Source organism: Salvelinus fontinalis, chromosome 10, assembly GCF_029448725.1.
Source record: "Salvelinus fontinalis isolate EN_2023a chromosome 10, ASM2944872v1, whole genome shotgun sequence".
Classification (NCBI taxonomy): Eukaryota; Metazoa; Chordata; class Actinopteri; order Salmoniformes; family Salmonidae; genus Salvelinus; species Salvelinus fontinalis.
In genome coordinates, this window is record NC_074674.1 from 23,184,955 (window position 1) to 23,206,698 (window position 21,744).

General features: G+C 43.3%; 1 protein-coding gene across 5 annotated transcripts in view; it reads right to left on the reverse strand.

The window, feature by feature from the left end:
• Positions 1 to 21,744, reverse strand: part of LOC129863842 (netrin receptor UNC5D-like) — a 323,353-nt gene that overhangs the window by 94,449 nt on the left and 207,160 nt on the right. For all 5 annotated transcript variants that reach the window (XM_055936165.1, XM_055936163.1, XM_055936166.1 and 2 more), the window contains exon 3: positions 1,864 to 2,007. In XM_055936165.1, coding sequence (XP_055792140.1) covers positions 1,864 to 2,007 — 144 coding nt within the window. The remainder of the gene's footprint in view (positions 1 to 1,863; positions 2,008 to 21,744) is intronic.

Consider the following 21,744-nt stretch of genomic DNA (forward strand, 5'->3'; position numbering starts at 1 on the left):
CGCCAACCAGACAGGATCTGCCAGAGCCGCCAACCAGACAGGATCTGCCAGAGCCGCCAACCAGACAGGATCTGCCAGAGCCGCCAACCAGACAGGATCTGCCAGAGCCGCCAGAGAGCCATGAGCAGCCAGAGCCGTCAGAGAGCCATGAGCAGCCAGAGCCGTCAGAGAGCCATGAGCAGCCAGAGCCGTCAGAGAGCCATGAGCAGCCAGAGCCGTCAGAGCGCCATGAGCAGCCAGAGCCGTCAGAGCGCCATGAGCAGCCAGAGCCGTCAGAGCGCCATGAGCAGCCAGAGCCGTCAGAGCGCCAAGAGCAGCCAGAGCCGTCAGAGCGCCATGAGCGTCGAGAGCCGTCAGAGCGCCATGAGCGTCGAGAGCCGTCAGCCTGCCATGAGCGTCGAGAGCCGTCAGCCTGCCATGAGCGTCGAGAGCCGTCAGCCTGCCATGAGCGTCGAGAGCCGTCAGCCTGCCATGAGCGTCGAGAGCCGTCAGCCTGCCATGAGCGTCGAGAGCCGTCAGCCAGCCATGAGCGTCGAGATTCGTCAGTCAGCCATGAGCTGCCCTTCAGCCTGAAAAGGCTAGATACCCAGAACTGCCCATCAGTCCAGAGCTGTCTCTCTGTCCGGAGCTGCCTTTCAGTCCGGAGTTGCCCCTCTATCCTGATCTCCCTCTCTATCTTCATCTACCTCTATATTCTTATCTATCCCTCTGTCTTGATTTATATCTCTGTCCCGGTGTTGTCCTTATTAGGTATGTTATTAAGAGGATTTTGTGGGGGAAAAAAGAGGGTGGACATTCTTGGAGGGAGGAAGCTAGGATGGATTATGGTGGGGTGGGAACCGCGCCCGGAGCCTGAGCCACCACCGTGGTTAGATGCTCACCCAGACCCTCCCCTAGACTTTGTGCTGGTGCGTCCGGAGTTCGCACCTTGTGGGGGGGGTAATGTCACGTTCCTGACCTATTTATGTTAGTTGTTATGTGTGTTAGTTGGTCAGGACGTGAGGTTGGGTGGGCATTCTATGTTTTCTGTTTCTGTGTTGGTTTTGGGTTACCTGGTATGGCTCTTAATTAGAGGCAGGTGTTTGGCGTTCCTCTAATTAAGAGTCATATTTAGGTAGGCGTTGTCACAGTGTTCGTTGTGGGTGATTGTCTTCCGTGTCAGTATGTATGTTCGTGCCACACGGGACTGTAGCGTTTGTTTCGTTTCGTTTCGATGTCGTCTGTTTCCTGTACGTGAGTTTATGTTTAGTTATGTAAGTTTATGTTCAGGTTTCGTTCTACGTCGTTTTCTTATTTTGTAAGTTTGTTAAAGTGTTTGTTTTCGTGTTGCCATCTTCATCGTTGTTATAAATAAAAAGATGGCTTATTTCCCGCAAGCTGCGTTTTGGTCTGAAGATCCTTCTCTCCTCACCTCATCCGAGGATGAGGAGAGCACCAGCCGTTACAACTGTGTTATTATGCATACTGGATGGACTGGTTACCTTATGCTACGCTCCAAAATCTATATCCATGAGTCTGGAAGAGAACGTATAGCCCTAGGCGATGCGGTTGGTTCATTGATTGTGCAGGGCAGCATACAGTCATTTCTATTTAATTTTGAATAGGGAATTTTTAAAATGTTCAAAATTGATTGGTTGACACATTTCCTTTAGCTATACAGAATATCTCACCACCCTTTCCTCCTAACATGTTTTCACAACAAAACATATTTCACTAAACTGTTGACAGCAAATCTGCATGAAAGGAATAAAGGAGAGGGAGGAGATGGAAACACATGGTGGTGAGATTCTGTATAGATATTACTGATTACTTGGCTATTTAAAATAAAAAAATCTAATCTGTTGGTATGGTTCTGCTACTCACAGGCGATGCGTACGGTGGCCTTGCGGCTCTTGGAGGTGCCCAGGTGGCTCCAGGCCACACACAGACACCAGTAGTCCTCAGGGCCATGGAAGTCCTCCACCTGCTGACGGGACACGTTGATCATCACCTCCCGGATCTTCAGCCCTGCAGGAACACACAGATTACAATCCCAAATTACCAACACAGTTTACCCTCACAGATGACCTAATCCAAATATATCCCAGATGATCAGAAACTTGAAATCGCTAAAATGATTAAAACAGATTATCACACAACGTAATCAGAAGACTTGGTGAGACGTAAAAGACGGGTGATTAAATATCCATTCGATAAGAGATTATCAGTCCCAAACAGATGAAGAGGTGTGCAGAGAGACGAGTGTCTTTCATATTATTATCCACAGAAGATTACTCTGAAGCCTGACAAATCTATATAAAGAAATGTTCTTATTATCATCATTTTGACTATCACTCAGATACAGTGTCTTGCAAAAGTATTCACCTCCCTTGGCGTTTTTTCTATTCTGTTGCATTACAACCTGTAATTTAAATTGATTTTTATTTGGATTTCATGTAATGGGCATACACAAAACAGTCCAAATTGGTGAAGTGAAATGGAAAAAAATAACTCAAAAAGTGGTGCGTGCATATGTATTCACCCCCTTTGCTATGAAGCCCCTAAATATGATCTGGTGCAACCAATTACCTTCAGAAGTCACAACATTAGTTAAATAAAGTCCACCTGTGTGCAATCTAAATGTCACATGATCTCAGTATATATACACCTGTTCTAAAAGGCCCCAGAGTCTGCAACACCACTAAGCAAGCGGCACCACCAAACAAGCAGCACCATGAAGACCAAGGAGCTTTCCAAACAGGTCAGGGACAAAGTTGTGGAGAAGTACAGATCAGGGTTGGTTTATAAAAAAATATCCAAAACTTTGAACATCTCACGGAGCACCATTAAATCCATTATTACATTTTTTTAAGAATATGGCACCACAACAAACCTGCTAAGAGAGGTACGCTCACCAAAACTGATGGACCAGGCAAGGAGGGCATTAATCAGATAGGCAACAAAGAGACCAAAGATAACCCTGGAGCTGCAAAGCTCCATATGACCACTTTAAGCCATACACTCCACATAGCTGGGCTTTACGGAAGAGTGGCAAGAAAAAAGCCATCACTTAAAGAAAGAAATAAGCAAACATGTTTGGTGTTCGCCAAAAGACATGTCAGAGACACCCCAAACATATGGAAGATGGTACTCTGGTCAAATGAGACTAAAATGGATATTTTTGGCCATCAAGGAAAATGCTATGTCTGGTGCAAACCCAACACCTCTCATTACCCCGTGAACACCATCCCCACAGTGAAGCACGGTAGTGCGGATGTTTTTCATTCGCAGGGACGGGGAAACTGGTTAGAATTGAAGGAATGATGAAACTGGTTAGAATTGAAGGAATGATGGATGGCGCTAAATACAGGGAAATTCTTGAGGGAAACCTGTTTCAGTCTTCCAGAGATTTGAGACTGGGACAGAGGTTCACCTTCCAGCAGGACAATGACCCTAAGCATACTGCTAAAGCAACACTCGAGTGGTTTAAGGGGAAACATTTAAATGTCTTGGAACGGCCTAGTCGAAGCCCAGACCTCAATCCAATTGAGAATCTGTGGTGTGACTTAAAGATTACTGTACACCAGCGGAACCTATCCAACTTGAAGGAGCTGGAGCAGTTTTTCCTTGAAGAATGGGCAAAAATCCCAGTGGCTAGATGTGCCAAGCTTGTAGAGACATACCCCAAGAGACTTGCAGCTGTAATTGCTGAAAAAGGTGGCTCTACAAAGTATTGACTTTGGGGGGGGTCAATAGTTATGCACGCTCAAGTTTTCAGTTTTTTTTGTCTTATTTCTTGTTTGTTTCACAATAAAAATATTTTGCATCTTCAAAGTGGTAGGCATGTTGTGTAAATCAAATCACACAAACCCCCAAAAATGTATTTTAATTCCAGGTTGTAAGGCAACAAAATAGGAAAATGCCAATGGGGGTGAATACTTTCACAAGCCACCTTAATCTACTTCAGACTGGCAATGGGGTGAACATATGATGCAGGATGATGCCAATGAGATAGGGATTGTTATTGACCCTCTTTTGATTACTCGGTTCTACTAATGCCTTAATACATCTATACAGATTACCAAGAGACTAAATGGGAGTAAATGGTTTCAAATAGATATGGTATATTGGAGGTCTGCCACCTGCATTGTATCCTTGCATTATTTCTATGGATACAGTACATTAGAAAAAATGGTTCCAAAACAGTTATTCACAAAAAGGTGCGTTGTGATTCGTCAACACCCCGGGTATTGAAAAGACACAATCTCAATCATATGATGTAAAACGCTTCATCATGATGTGGCAAGTTACAATTTGCTTTTTGAAAGTTATATATCTTGAAAACGTGACATGCAATCATGCATTTTGAGACTGTATCAACATTGGACTAATAAAAATAATTCCTAAATATATTTTTTGAGTGGATTATTCTTTTAACTTGATGTACAGAAACCATAGTGTGTGTACGATTCACTCTGAATCTCAATTTATGTATGCATATCTCAAGCTGTGATTCAAACCATAATCATGAACAAAGATATGGTTGGTATGGAATTGGTTGTTATGTAAGTCTCTCCAACAGCGACAGACTGTACGTCTACAAAAAACTATATGAGACCGTATTGGAACATTAATGCATAATAAGGAAGCTCTGCTGGATATCTTAGAAAGAACCGTCTTCAAAACTATTTCAGGGCAGCTCTCCAAAGGGGAAAGGAGCTCTGTCTATGATAACTTTATTCTCCCTGCCTGCTACATAAACCTAATTTCACAGACTGTTCCAAACAGGCCCATCACGGTTGGGGGTTAGTGAGAGAGTGTGTTTGTGTGTCTGTACACGTGACGTGTGTGTGTTTTCGGCTCCAAGAGTCCTCTCAGCAGGCCACTCCCAGCATGCATTTTGTATGTGTATTTATTATGGATCCCCATTAGCTGCTGCCAAGGCAGCAGCTACTCTTCCTGGGGTACAGCAAAATGAAGGCAGTTATACAATTTTAAAAACATTACAATATATTCACAACAGATTTCACAACACATTAAGTGTGTGCCTTCAGGCCACTACTCTACTATCACATATCTACAACACAAAATCAATATGTACGTGTGCGTATGTTATTATGTGTGTGTGTGTATGCATGTGTCTGTCTCTTCACGGTCCCTGCTGTTCCATAACGTGTATTTTTATCTGTTTTTTTAAATGAAATTTTACTGCTTGCATGAGTTACTTGATGTGGAATGGAGTTCCATGTAGTCATGGCTCTATGTTGTACTGTGCGCCTTACATAGTCTGTTCTGGACTTGAGAACTGTGACATGTCTTGTGGGGTATGCATGGGTGTCCGAGCTGTTTGTCAGTAGTTCAAACAGACAGCTCGGTGCATTCAACATGTCAATACCTTTCACAAATACCAGTAGTGATGAAGTCAATCTCTCCTCCACTTTGAGCCAGGAGAGATTGACATGCACATTATTAATATTAGCTCTCTGTGTATATCCAAGGGCCAGCCGTGCTGCCCCTGTTCTGAGCCAATTGACATTTTCCTAAGTCCCCCCTTCTGGCACCTGAACACAGGACTGAACAGTAGCCCAGGTGCGACAAAACTAGGGCCTGTAGGACCTGCCTTGTTTATAGCGCTGTCAAGAAGGCAGAGCAGCGCTTTATTATGGACAGACTTCCCCCATCTTAGCTACTGTTGTAGTCACCATAACTTGCTCAATTTCCACATTATTCATTACAATATTGAGTTGAGGTTTAGTGAACGATTTGTCCCAAATACAATGCTTTTAGTTTTTGAAATATTTAGAACTTATTCCACCATTCTGAAACCATTATTCCACCCATTCTGAAACTAACTACAGCTGTTTGTTAAGTGTTGCAGTAATTTCAGTCGCTGTAGTATTCAAAGCCAGTGACATGTCGTTAGTAAAAATTGAAAAAAGTAAGGGGCCTAGACAGCTACCCTGGGGAATTCCTGATTCTACCTGGATTATGTTGGAAAGGCTTCCATTAAAGAACATCCTCTGTGTTCTGTTAGACAGGTAACTCTTTATCCACAATATACTTCACAGGACCAGCAGACAGACAGACAGGACCACAAATAGGTTGAGACAAAATTGAAACTTGCTGTCAGTTGTAGGTCATACCTGTTTGATAGAGATGTGTTTGGGGAGATATTTACTGAGACAGATAAACAGAAATATGGAAGTAATAAGACAAGGGTACACAGAGTGCTGCAATCCTGCAGATTTTCATCCTTGACACTAATTTCTACCAGTTAAACCAGGTGTGTCCACACTACAGCCGTTCAGAAGCATCAAGTACCAAGGAGAGACGAAAACCAACATAACTGTGGAACTGAAGGGCCTGCGTTGTGCACACCTGTCATAAGATAAGCTGAATAGCCCAGGGGAGCACCATCACCAGAAAAATTACTGTTATAAAGTACAACATTAAAACGGTAGATCCTTTTCAAGTGCACTTGACATGCGTTAGTCTTGAGATTTCAGTTTGAGACCCCTCTTGGGTCCATACCAAGGCCTGTATCTGTCTGTTTGACTGTCTGTCTGTCTAAAAGCTTCAGATTGATGCCAGTGATTATGTAATCTCTAGTTTAAGTGCTCACTGACAAGCGACTTAGTTTATGATTTAAATACAATAAGACGTCTATAGGGGGATTTGGGTTCAGCAATCTTTTAAATCACAATGACTCCCTGTCCATTGGGAGAAGTGCTTCATCTTTATTCACTATGAAGGCTGCAATGTAAGATATTGTAGAACTGCGAGTGAATGCTGACTAGGCCATAAAATTGTGTGGTTAGGCACTATGTTTTAGTCAATTTACTTGACTTGACTTATCCTGCATACCAAATGGCACCCTATTCCCAATATTGCATTACTTTTGACCAGGGGCCATAAAGGGCTATAAAGGGAATAGGGTGCCATTTGGGATGTAGATTTAGTCAACACGACACGATTATCATCTTTAATATGCTGTTTATGTTCTGGTTTATTCCACAGAATAATAGTCAGAACATTCAGAAGTCCACTGTGCGCAGTAGTTTTTCTTTCAAAAAGTATCAAGACGGACTCTGTGCACTGGTGCTGTAGAGACACATTCAACTTCTGTATGTGCCACAACCAAGGGGCACATCCATGTTTCTCAGAGAAAATCGATTCTCTTTCAATAGAGCAAAATACAAGGAAAATGTGGTTTGGGTAGATTTCGAACAGCAACATAGATCATCATTTCTGCAAACGGGCATAAAGGAGAATGTGTGTGTGTGCTGTGCTGTGTGTTTGTCTGTCTGTCGGCCTGTGTGTGTGTGTGTGTGTGTGTGCATCCAAGAATGAATTTGTGGCCCAAACAAGGAAAGCCATGACTAATGGTATCAAATAATCCTCCCAAACTAATGTCTTATTGAGTCAGTGCCAGTGTGAGGTGTCTGGCTGAAGGGGGAGATGGAGTAAGAGAAAATCAGGAAGTCACACTCTCTCCAAAGATCCTCCACACTGTGTGCAGATCAAAAAGCTTAGCCACAGTATCAGTGACCTAGTATTCCATTATTTAACCGTTTTTTCCTCATTTGCTTTCTTTGTGTGCTTGTAAATGGATATGGTGTGTGTGTGTCAATCCCAGTACATCCTTTCTTACCTCCCCTCTTTCTGTACATCTCCATCCCTCTCTCCCCTCTTTTCTATCTTTCCTCTCTTTCTGTACCTCTTTGCCCATGTCTCTCTCTCTCTCCATCTTTGCCTTTCCTTGTGGCTCGGGCCTTTCCCTGTGGCTCGGGCCTTTCCCTGTGGCTCAGGTCTTTCCCTGTGGCTCAGGTCTTTCCCTGTGGCTCAGGTCTTTCCCTGTGGCTCAGGACTTCCCTTGTGGCTCAGGTCTTTCCTTGTGGGCTTAGGTCTTGCCAATGGCTCTTGACAGAGTGCCATGAAGCCTTGACAACAGACCCTGAGGAGGAGTAGAGCATCCCTTGTTCTCTCTCCATGTCTTCTCTTTTTCCTTTACCCTCTCCTTCTAAAGGTGGAATGGATAATGCTGCTCTTTTTTCCTCCCTCTCTCCTCCCCTTCACCTTCTTTCCCTTCTCCCCCGCTCTCCACGCTCTCCCTGCACCCCTCTGACACATGGAATGACGCTGGAGAGATGAAGCAAGTACGGGGAGTAAAACATTTAATAAATAACGGACATGGAACGAGACAGGAACAGCGTCAACAAACGGGTAACACAAACAAAATACAATTAATGCAGCAGCCGGGAACAGAGCAAGGGAACTGACAAATATAAGGGAGGAAATGAACAGATGATTAGTGAGTCCAGGTGAGTCCACTATCGCTGATACACGTGACGAGGAAAGACAGGTGTCCGTAATGGATGGAAGGAGTGCATGATGCAGGGCAGCCTGGCACCCTCACGCGCTGGGGGGGAAGAGGGGGAGCAGACACCCTCATTATACCACTGCCCATTCCCTTCATCCTCCTCTCTTCCCTCCATCCCTCTCCCCGGCAGTGATCCTGTGCTGTGATCTCTCTCTGGTTCTCTGTGCCATTGTCTGGCTTCTGGCTGGGTCTGTGGAGAGGCCCTGCGTGGAGTAGCCCTGCGCCAGCTACAAGTGCCTCCTGATCCACCCAGCACAGCTTGGCAGAGCACTGTGTGTGTTTTGTGTGTGAGTATGTGAATATGTGTTTGTGAGAGTATGTATGTGTGTTTGTGTGTGTGTGCGCGTGGTTTAGTGTTTGTGTGTGTGAGTGCTCCGCTCGGCCCTGGATGTCTCTGTCATACTTAGCGTCATGACCAGGGAACGGGGTTATCCAAATGCTATTTCTTCGTAGACACTAGAGATGCTCACGAGGCAGACGTGCACATGTACGTACACACAGGCGAGGCTTGTTGTCAACGTGGCGTGGTTAGGGGTCGCAGCGGCAGGCGGGTAGCTTCAGGGGGAGCGTATGACTAATTTGCTGTTTCTGAACGCTGCTTCAGGGAAATGTTTGTGCAATGTGACATGTGGGGGGGGGGGGGGCGGGGGGGTGGCTGGCTGGCTGAGGGCCAGGCGCGAGACGAACCCTAGCAGACAAGTGGAACATTGGAACATGCTCCCAGCAACATCTTCAGTCTGATCCCAGCTGTGTGTCACACTTCATCCCAGAACCAAAGGGACGCATGCATTAAGGCATGATAATTCAGCCATTTAAAACGCTGGAAGTCACGCGTGTTCATGGCGTCTCCACATTGTCTGATTAACCCACATGTAAATAAGCTTGTGAGTAGTAGTCATACCCCTGTAGGTCAAATACCCTTTTCTAAGAAATCTACTAACTTAACATATGGAATTGTTTGGATATTAATAAAATGGACCATCTAGCTATTTGATGTTGTATTTTAGAACCCCTGTACAGATGCCATACCTTAATTTGATCATTCTGTTGTTGCAGGAATTTTCCTGCATAGCAGGAAATGCAAACTTGTGTATTTCAGGTTTTAAAAGGCTTCTAAAATGTGTAATTTCCACTTTAAAATGATCAGACTTGATTTGTCCTAACAAAAATGTCGAATATTTATAATCCACATAACAATTCACATTTCCTGTTGCTGCAGGATTAATTTCCTGCTTTCCTCACTCAAATTAAGATACGGCATCTGTAGTTAGAAAACAATACGTACAAATTATTACTGCTACTAGTACATAGAAACACATGGAAGAACAAACAAATACATGGAAAAAAAAGAAGTATGTTTTGCAGGGTTAAAAAATGCATCTGAGAGATATAGGAAGGCCATAGAGATAGATAGATGACTCTAGTGCCTAAAAGACCATTTTAGCATGGGCAGCGCCATTGAAGACTTTCACCATTTTAAACTTGGTGAAATTAGGATTAGGTCATCAGGAGGGATCAGCAAATGAATTATGCTTGTGAGCAAACAATACATTACTGCAGGGGAAAGTAAATGGCCAACTTTGGCGTTATACCTGTTCGAATAACAAACTCCAGATGGCAGTACGCACCCTTTTAGTTTGTATACCAACTCATAGTAGTAGTAGAAGAAGAAAATTGACCTCTTCAAAATGGAGATGGCCCCATTGGCGCCTCCCGTGCCCTCACTGAGACAGATACAAATCATTCTCTATGAGGAAAGCTCAGGAAAACTTCAGGGACAATCTTTATGTGGAATAACCCTTATTCTTTTATGTGGAATAACCCTTGTACTTTTATGTGGAATAACCCCTATTCATCTCCAATTATTTTTTACTGCATATTCATTTTGTATGGAGTTGGGACATGGGCGCCCTTGGGTTGTCAAAGAGCAAAACCGACAACAGTGCGTGTTTGTGAGAGTCTACGTTTTTCAGAATGGAGACATAATAGTTTTGTAGCTCAAACCGTTCTTTTTTTTGTGACAGAAACCACTCGTCTCACAAAAACCACTCTACTGCAGCTCCCAGCCATCGCACAGGCCAACGGCCGTCATCGCCGGACTTAGTGGATTGAGACTCCCCAATTGAGATGCAACCAATGCAAAACGGAAACAGACTTTTATTGATAAAAACACGCTGGAGCAGAAATTGACTTAAACTGTAGGGGGTTATTATAACCCTGTTTTGTCTGAAGTCACTCTTCCTCCTTTCTCATTTACTTCTCAATTATATTTTTCTGTCTCTCTGTCTCCGTAGTGGAGTATTACTTCTGCTACTGTGTCTGTATCTCTGTATCCATATCTCTCATGTTCTCTCTCTGCTCCTCTTGATGACTGAGTATTCATCCTCTGCCTCTCTCTCTCTCTCTGAGCCCCTGCCTGGTAGGAGGTAGATGATGTCTCTGCAGGTCGACTGTGATCCTCATACAAAATGATGGACCACAGAAACAGAGAGCCCTCTATCCCTTCCTCTCTCCTCCTGCCTCTCTCCCCCTCTCCTCCTCAAATATCTCTTCAACAAAGACTTTGGAGGAACTGATAGCCTCTACTCTTGTCCTCTGCTACCCCTCCCTCTTTATTTTCTTCCCTCCTCTCCCTCTTCGACTATCACTGCCATCTTTCCATCAAAGGGAGCAGAGGAAAGGATATTCTATCCTTCCCCCTCTCTCAATTTTCCATCTCTCTTTATCTCTCCATCTTCATCTGGGTATCAACTGTCTCCCAGTCAAAGATACCGTCAAGGACGAATAACCTCCCTTCTCCTTTCCTTCCTCTCCTTTCATTCTTTCTCTCCATGTCTCTCAACCTACTCAACCATTTATCCACTCCAATACCAATGTATATCTGGGACCATGGCCTGCATGGTGTATGTCTACATTCCCAAATGCAAAGACCCAATTCCAAACCAATGCATGTCTCCTCTCCATAGGCCCCTTACCCTTTCCTTGCAGATAGATAAGATAGATATCAGCAACAAGGTCACTCGTCCTCTTTGTTGACAGCCATTCTTTCCAGTCCCTCCTTATCCAGACATGGGTTTGGAATCAGGACTAAGAGCTGCACTTTTGGGTTTATTCCTAATGCTTTATGGACCCAATTCTGCTACCTCATCTGAGTACCTTATAATATTTCCAAAATAGTTACTCCCTCTCCAAATCCAGTAGGAGTGATCCTCTATAATACTGTACCTGAACAGGCCTGATACCATTCCTAATACCTCCTGGGTTAAGTTTATCAGCGTCACAGCATTCTGCTATGGAAGCTCAATCTGGTAAGCAACGATTACACAAGCAATCCTACCAACTTTGCGTCTAAGACTGTTCTGATCTGCAACATCAAAAGACGGAGGGAAACTTGTAGAGGGATAAATGAATGAGAGGAGGAGAAATGTGTTGCCATTTGAACATCCTCAGAACTGTAACTTTCATGTTGTTGCTGCGGCATTTTACTCTTTGCACCTTGTTCTTTTCAATCGCCTGTAAACTGAGCTTGAAGTATGTTGTGCTCTCAGTACATGAAAGCTTAGGGAATATAGAGAAACATGGGATTTTTGGAGAAACACGGAAACAAAGATTTTCAAACACGGAAGTGGAGATAACATGGAAGGTACAGCAGAGGAGAGATTGGAACACGGAAGGGGAATGTTCATCTGGGCGATGTTCCATAATCCTTTAATCAATGGCCTGCTCTTATCTCCCTGTGTGTGTCCCTAGATATTTTCTCAGGCACCCACGTGTAGCGTACACATGTGTGGCGTACACAGGCGGGCGTGCACCCACACACACACACACACACACACACACACACACACACACACACACACACACACACACACACACACACACACACACACACACACACACACACACACACACACACACACACACACACACTCCTCCCCCCACAGACACAATGAAACATTAACCCCACGCCGCTGAAAGAGTTGACAGTGGGTTCAGATTGCAGTCAGACTTGTTCCCTGCGGAGAAGACTTTCACTTTGCTTTTAGGGGAAGTGTTGCAGCGCGACTGTCAACTTCCATCAGACTCACGCTTCATGTTTCCTGTGGCCTGTTTACCTATAAGGTAGAACTGCATGCAGCATCAGGGCCTAGCCTTGATGCTAATCACGCTAGGCATTGTGTTTTTGTTAGCGACAACACAACATCACAGCATCTGCAGGAGGAGGTTAAAACATTCATACAAAGGGGAAATAAGATGCCACCTACGTGCTATTATACACAGAACCATGCATAGACTCACATACACACACACGCACGTGCAAACGCATGCACACACACACACGTACACACACACGTACGTACACACAGGCACACACGTACACACAGGCACACACTTACACACAGGGACACACGCACACACAGGTACACTGCACTGTTGGTTAAGGGCTTGTAAGTAAGCATTTCACGGTAATGTCTACACTTGTTGTATTTGGGGAATGTGACAAATAAAGTTTGATTTGACACACGCACGCACACGTCAATGATGTGATCTGTTGGGAATGAACTCTCACTGCACTTATATTTACGGAATATTCATGTCTATTGGTTAGTTTGAACTATTGTGACTATTGTAGCTGGAAATGACTGATTTTGTATGGAATATCTACAGAGGCACATTATCAGCAACCATCACTCCTGTGTTCCAATGGCACATTGTGTTAGCTAATCCAAGTTTATAATTTTAATCCAAGTTTATAATTTTAAAAGGCTAATTGATCATTAGAAAACCCTTTTGCAATTATGTTAGCACAACTGAAAACTTTTGTCCTGATTAAAGAAGCAATAAAACTGGACTTCTTTAGACTAGAGTATCTGGAGCATCAGCATTTGTGGGTTTCATTATAGGCTGAAAATGGCCAGAAAAAAATAACTTTCTTCTGAAACTCGTCAATCTGTTCTTGTTCTGAGAAATGAAGGCTATTCCATGCGAGAAATTGCCAAGAAACTGAAGATCTCGTACAACGCTGTGTACTATTCCCTTCACAGAACAGCGCAAACTGTCTCTAACCAGAAGAGAAAGAGGAGCACAATTGAGCAAGAGGACAAGTACATTAGAGTGTCTAGTTTGAGAAACAGATGCCTCACAAGTCCTCAAATGGCAGCTTCATTAAATAGTACACACAAAACAACAGTCTCAATGTCAACAGTGAAAAGCCGACACCGAGATGCTGGCCTTCTAGGCAGAGTTCCTCTGTCCAGTGTCTGTGTTCTTTTTCCCATCTTAATCTTTTCTTTTTATTGGCCAGTCTGAGATATGGATTTTTCTTTCCAATTCTGCCTAGAAGGCCAGCATCCCAGAGTTGCCTATTTACTGTTGACGTTGAGACTGGTGTTTTACTGAGACCGAGATGGCAAACGTGAATGATAATGGCACCTATTCCAGTCCAACTGTTACAGAGCCTCATATGGTCACACTCCCCGCAGATCTTCAGAACTCTCCGTACGGTTCTGGTCTCGGAAATTACAGCTACCATCGATGCTGCTCTGGCCCCCTTCTCCGCCGTCCTGGATGTTGTCCGAGCCGATGCGGATGAACAAGGCCGCCGAATTGATGGCTTTGAACATGACCTGTGTGACTACAGTGACCGCGTAGTAGCACTTGAGAAAACTATCACCCGTCTGAGCTCCGAAAACCAAAAGCTGATTGACAAGACCGATGACCTGGAATCCCGTTCTCGCCGTTGCAATCTTCGTGTTGTTGGTATACCAGAGAAACGTGAAGGAGGGGACTCAGTTAAGTTCATGTCAGAATTCTTCGCGGATGTGCTGGGTCCGGCCATCGTTCCATCACCCCCGAAGCTGGATAGAGCCCACCGCATTGGCCCCTCCCCAGCGGGCGGAGACGACAACTCCAAGCCTAGGGTGTTTATTGTCCATTTTCACTACTGCCGTGACAAGGAGCGCATCCTCCAGAGGCGGGCAGAGACCAGCTACACTTCTGTGAACGCAAGGTGTTCATCTTTCCCGACCTCAGCTCGAATGTCGCCAAAAAAAGAGCTAAATTCCTTGATGTGAAACGCAAACTTCATGAAAAGAAAGTGAAATTCTAACTCCGCTTCCCTGCTCGTCTACACATTGAACATGCCGGGGGAAGCTACAGTTTGACTCCCACGAGGATGCCCAGCATTGGTTCGACAGTCACTTCTGAGCCGTATCTTGGATCTATGACATACTCTTTTGCCAGGTAGCTTGCATAGCCTAGCCTCTAAGTCGAAGGTATGTTTGACTTTTACGGCAGGGCAATTTTCCCCCTGTTGTCACTCCTTTTCTAGAAAAAAAACCTAACATTAGCAGAAACACTAACATTATTGAACTCTGATAAAAATTACTAATACTGTCTTCTGTGGTTGTCATTTAGGCTACACATTTGAGAGGTCCTATTTATTTGGCAAGATGGCTAGCGTAGTAATGCATGGCTACAATACCAGGCTTTTGCAGAGCTTTCCTTTGTTGTTTTTTTCTTTCTTTTCATCTAGATACTTACTGAAAGACTTTTCACCACTTTATTACACCCTATTGATCATTCGTACATGTACAGACACTCAGACCCTTTTCTTTTTTGTAACAGGGTAACATACTGTGGGAAACTTATTCGGCCTGATCCTGTAAGGGGTATTTTGAAAGAGAAGTCTCAATGTCTAACCAAATAGGAGTCATCGTTTGTGATCCAATCAGAAATATAACATAGGTGGGCACACCACTGATAGAACCTGATATTGGGAAGATCCAAGCCCCCCATAGAACTTGGCAGCTGCAATATTGCCATCTTAACCTCTCTAGGGTAGGGGGCAGCATTCGGAATTTTGGATGAAATGCATGCCCAAATTAAACTGCCTGCATCTCGGGCCCAGAATATATGATATGCATATAACTGGTAGATTTGGATAGAAAACACTCTAAAGTTTCCAAAACTGTTAAAATAGTCTCTGTGAGTATAACAGAACTGATTTGGGAAGTCGTTTTTTTTTGGGTTTTGTAGTTTTCTATTCAATGCCAATACAGTATCCATTGACTTAGGACTCAAAATGCAGTTTCTATGCCTTCCACTAGATGTCAACAGTCTTCAGAAAATGTTTCAGGCTTGTATTCTGAAAAATTAAGAAGTAAGAGCAATCTGAATGAGTGGACCCTGCCGTGTCACAGAGCTTTTTCCTGCGCAAGACCGAGAGAGTGCGTTTCTTGTTTACATTTTATATTGACGACGTTACTGTCTGGTTGAAATATTATTGATTATTTAGGCTAAAAACAACCTGATGTTTGAATATAAACATTGTTTGACATTTCTATGAACTTTACGGATACAATTTGGATTTTTTTGTCTTCCTGTTTTTACTGCGTTTTAGCCTGTGGATTACTGAAGAAAACACGCGAACAAAACGGAGGTTTTTGGGTATAAAGATACTTTATCGAACAAAAATAACATTTATTGAGTAAATGAATGTCTGCTGATTGCAACCATATGTAGATCATCAAAGGTAAAGGATTAATTTTATCTCTATTTCTAAATTGTGTAACTGTTCTAGCTGGCTGGCTACTGTTTGTAATGATTTGTTTAGTGGGCTATGTTCTCATAATCGTAATGTATGCTTTCGCCGTAAAGCATTTAAAAAATCTGACACCGTGGTTGGATTCACAAGCAGTTAATCTTTAAACCTATGTAAAATATGTTTTGTTTTCTGAATTTTTATAATGAGGATTTCTGTATATGAATTTGGTGCCCAACAGTTTCACTGGCTGTTGAAGAGGTGGGACGTTACCGTCTCACGTGCCCAAGAGAGGTTAAGTCTTGGCTTGCGTTTACTCCATATAAAGGAACTTAGCCATCTATTTACATCCTTTATTACCTTATTGGAGAGTAATACTGGGATCATTTGGATTGGGTAAAGTAGTCTAGGTAAAATTTTCATTTTCAAGAGGGATATTCTACCCAACCAAGAAATCGGGAGAGAGTTCCAGCGCTCCAGATCCTGTCTTATTGTATCAAACAAGGGAACAAAATTGGCTTTGTACATTTGGTGGAATTTAGGAGTTACAAATATACCCAGATACGTAAAACCTGAGGGAGACCATTTAAAAGGGAAGGGGGGAGAAGTATTAAGTACAGAGTAAAGGTTACCAAGTGGCATAACCTCTGATTTAGTTAAGTTAATCTTGTAGCCTGAGAATTCGCTGAATAATTCTAATATTAATAAGAGATGTAGTTGAAGTCTCAGGACATCATCAGCATACAAGCTTATTTTATGGTGAGCATCACCAATGAGCAGCCCCTGTATAGCAGGCGTTGCCCTGATGGCCTCGGCCAGTGGTTCCATAACGAGTGCAAATAGGAGAGGGGACAAAGGACAGCCCTGTCTGGTACCTCTGTATATAGAGAAGCTATTTGACTTTAGCCCATTAGTAAGGACAGCAGCCTGAGGATCATCATATAAAACTTTCACCCATTTTATAAAGTTGTACCCTAGACCAAATTTATTTAGAGCAAAGAATAGGTAAGACCACTCCACACGATTAAATGCTTTCTCAGCATCTAGGGAGAGCACAATACCATCCCTAGCACTTTGTTGGTAGTCTTGAATTACATTAACAAGCTGCCTGACATTGTTGCATGACTTACGGCCCTTAATGAAGCCAGTTTGGTCTCCTTTCACAATTAGTGGCAGTGAGTCCTCTAACGATATGAACCCTGAACTCGAACTCGAACTATACTAAACCCAAAAATTAAACATGTAAAGATCCAAAAGGGGGTTTTCCCACTAGCTAACATGCAGGGGATTTCAACTTTCCAATGTAGACTCTTAAGTCTATATAGATTCACCCATATAGATTCACCCATATCTCAGCCTGAGCTATAGTGGCAGTTACTTTAGCAATAAAAATAATAAAAATATGAATATTACTGAACCGGAGCACGTGAGAACTCACACCACTGTTTCATGATCAGATTCAAATAAAATAAAAAAGTTATCCAATGCTGCGGAGGTGCAGCTTAAATTTATTTACCCGAGAGAGTCAATAAGCACCCTCTTCAGGTGTGTAGAGTTTCTTAGGCGATCCGTTGACCATAATCTTCAATGTGGCAGGGTACAGCAGTGCGTAGTCCATCTTCATTCTCTTGAGTCGAGCCTTCCCCTCATCAAACCTTTTGCGTCTTCATACAACCGCTGTGGAATAATCATTGAAGAATGAGACCTTTCGACCTTTACGTTGACTACCGTCAGAGCCGATGTTTCTAGCCGCATCCATGACGCGCTGCTTGTCGGTGAAGTTGTGGAACTTTATAACCACTGGCCGTGGGCGCTGGTTGGGACTGGGTATCGATGTTTGAGAGCGATGGGCTCTGTCCAGCTTCACACGACCAGCCTTAGTGTCCATTTGTAGGTAGTCAGGGATCCATTCCTCAAAAAGATGTACGTGTCCCTTCAGAATTTTACGGGAGTCCCACAACATGAATATTGCATCTGCGTCCTCGATTATCCAAGTCGCCAATGTGCTCTGCCATTTCGCGCACCTGTTTCTCAAGTGCTTTTATCTTAGAGTCCATAGATGTAGTTGAAGCTTCCACTGTAGCAATTCTTCCTTCCTCCTCATCAACACGTTTGACAACCCTCTGTAGTTCAGCTGAATGGCCTGCTATTGCTTCCAAGACCGTTCTTATCTTAACATCGATCACTTTAGTCATGTTATCCGTCATGTTTTGAATCACCAGGTCCATTGTGCTTGGATCTGCAATGGCGTTAGCTTCGCTAATGTAAGCTAGCTCCTCCTGCACATCTACAGGGATGGTGGTTTTGGTCGAGTTCTTAGTAGCTCTGCTGGGCATGTTGTCGGGGATTTTTGAGAAATAACCGTCAAGATTCATTGTAGGATAACTTATTTAGCCAATTCTACCACTTTTTCAAGCAAGGAGATTAATGAAAAAACATAAATTTACAAATGCCATGGGAGCTCGCTGAAACACAGTGTTCTCTCTATGGCGCCATTTTGTCCCCTCCATCAATGTCTTTCTTAAAACCAATACACAAGTATATATTTTTAAACCTGCCTATTTAGTTAATATTGCCTGCAAACATGAATTTCTTTTAACTAGGTCAATTGTGTCACTTCTCTTGCACGCAGAGTCAGGGTATATGCAGCAGGTTGGGCAGCCTGGCTCGTTGCGAACTAATTTGCCAGAATTTTACGTTATGACATAACATTGAAGGTTGTACAATGTAACAGCAATATTTAGACTTAGGGATGCCACCCGTTAGATAAAATACAGAACAGTTCCGTATTTCACTGAAATAATAAACGTTTTGTTTTCGAAATTATAGTTTCCGGATTCGACCATATTCATGACCAAAGGCTCGTATTTCTGTGTGTTATTATGTTATAATTAAGTCTATGATTTGATATTTGAGTGAGTGGTGGTAGGCAGCAGCAGGCTCGTAAGCATTCATTCAAACAGCACTTTGCTGTGCTTCAAGCATTGAGCTGTTTATGACTTCAAGCCTATCAACTCCCGAGATTAGGCTGGTGTAACCGATGTGAAATGGCTAGCTAGTTAGCGGGGTGGGCGCTAATAGCGTTTCAAACGTCACTCGCTCTGAGACTTGGAGTAGTTGTTCCCCTTGCTCTGCAAGGGCCGCAGATTTTGTGGAGCGATGGGTAACGATGCTTCGAGGGTGGCTGTTGTCATGTGTTCCTGGTTCGAGCCCAGGTAGGGGCGAGGAGAGGGACGGAAGCTATACTGTTACACTGGCAATACTAAAGTGCCTATAAGAACATCCAATAGTCAAAGGTATATGAAATACAAATGGTATAGAGAAAAATAGTCCTATAAATCCTATATTAACTACAACCTAAAACCTCTTACCTTGGAATATTGAAGTCTCATGTTAAAAGGAACCACCAGCTTTCCTATGTTCTCATGTTCTGAGCAAGGAACTTAAACGTTAGCTTTTTTACATGGCACATATTGCACTTTTACTTTCTTCTCCAACACTTTGTTTTTGCATTATTTAAACCAAATTGAACATGTTTCATTATTTATTTGAGGCTAAATTGATTTTTTTTGATGTATTATATTAAGTTAAACAAAGTGTTCAATCAGTATTGTTGTAATTGTCATTATTACAAATACATTTTAAAAATCGTCCGATTAATCGGTATCGGCATTTTTGGGCCTACAATAACCAGTATCGGTATCGGCGTTGAAAAATCATAATTGATCGACCTCTACTCTGCAACTGTGTCCTAGACTTCCTGACCCCAGGTGGTGTAGGTAGGCAACAACACCTCCGCCATGCTGATCCTCAACACTGGGGTCCCACAGGGGTACGTACTCAGCATCCTCTTGTACTGCCTGTTCTCCCATGACTGTGTGGCTGTCCAAGTCTCCAACTCAATCAAGTTTGCTGACGAAACAACAGTGGTAGTCCTGATTACAAACAATGACGAGACAGCATATAGGGAGGAGGTGAGAGCTCTTGCGGAGTGGAAAATAACTTCTACCTCAACAAAACAAAGGATCTGATCATCGACTATGGGAGAGGGTCAAAAGCTTCAAGCACATAACTGAGGACCTGTGGTGAAGAATGTGCAACAGCGCCTCTTCAACCTCAGGAGGCTGAAGAAATTTGGCTTGGCCCCTAAGACACTCACGAAGACAGATGCACCATCGAGAGCATTCTGTCGGACCCGCAACTGCAGGGCTCAAGAAGATCATCAAGGACTTCAGCCACCCGAGCCAAAGCCTGTTCACCCTTCTACCATCTAGTAGACAGAGACAGTACAGGTACATCAAAGATGGGATCGAGAGAATGACAAACAGCTATCTCCAGGCCATCAGACAGCCATCACTAGCCGGTCTCCGCCCGGTGCCCTCCACCTTGGAGACTGTCACTAGCCGGCTACCACTCGGTACTCTACCCTGCACCTTAGAGACTGCCGCCCATGAGTCATTGAAAATTGGTCACTTAATGTTTACATAATGTTTATTGTTCTGAAATCTTTTCTGCAGTTAGATACAGATAAGAGTAGCATTCCTGCAATGTTGTATGGTTGAAATGTTATTTGAGCTCTGAGAAATTAAGCTAATTGATTAATCACTTTATATGTACATACTGTATTCTCAACATAACTCATGCTATATAACTACTGCTGCACATACTGTACATACACACCAAGTATTTATATTCCAGACTCTGACATTGCTCGTTGTGATATTGCTCGTTCTGATATGAATTAATTTCTTGTTTATTTGTATTTTTTTTAATTTTTCTGTCTACACTTTCACAGTGCGTTGTATGCAAATATCCGCTCAGACACATCCAAGTGTTTACAGTCCCATGTTTCTGTCAACCAGGCCCCCAGACTCTCACACTCAGCTCTGTCTATTAACCAAGCCTCTGATGCAGCCAGCCAGGCTGCTGTTTTATTGCCCTCTGCATGGCACAGGTGGACTGTTAAGGCTCACACACACAGACGCAGGTAGGTACGCATACATGCACACACACATGCAAGCACAGCCACACACGCACACATCAGACATATGAATCCTGATAAGGAGCCAGATGGGGAGGTAACTCGGCAAAAGCAGGCACCAGGCAATAAAGAGACGGCAGGAGCTGTGTGGAAGATAATGTCCCGTGTTGATTCACTGATTGTGTGTGTGCATGCATGTGTGTATGTACTGTGTGTGTATCTAAAGTGAAGAATCAATGCTGTTAGACTTACAAATAGAAAACACAAACAAAAGTCGATGACGGTGACCTTCATTTGTCTGTATTTGTGTGTGTGTGTGTGTGTGTGTGTGTGTGTGACTGGTATCTAGAAGTGAGAACACAGATGAAGGAGAGAGCTGACTGTCTAATGACAAAGGATTTAACACTGAACAACGCCGTTACTTTGCCCTGCGTTGATTTGGAACATTTTACCATTGTCAGACCTTTATGAAGACTTTGAAAATAATAAGATAATACAATAATGTCACAGTGGGGAGGAGCATAGAGCTAAAGTTTTGAGAGTTTGCTGAGATAGAGACTGAGAGAGAAGGAGGGAGAGAGAGAGAAGGAGAGAGAGAGAAAGAGAGAGAGAGAAAGAAAAGAATGTACCCATGAGTGACAGCCCAGGGGTTTTCTCTAGTTCTCCACAAGTTGAATAAAAACCCAATATTCTGTATTTGTTCAAGTTGCATCAGAAAAAGACAATCCTCTCCACAGTCAAGAGATCAAAGTCAAATCTCCAAATGATGTCATATTAGTTTGGAATCAAGTGTGAGATGTACTCTAACGTGGCAAGGCAACAGTATTTGACGAGTTGGACCTAGCCTTGGGCACAGTCAAT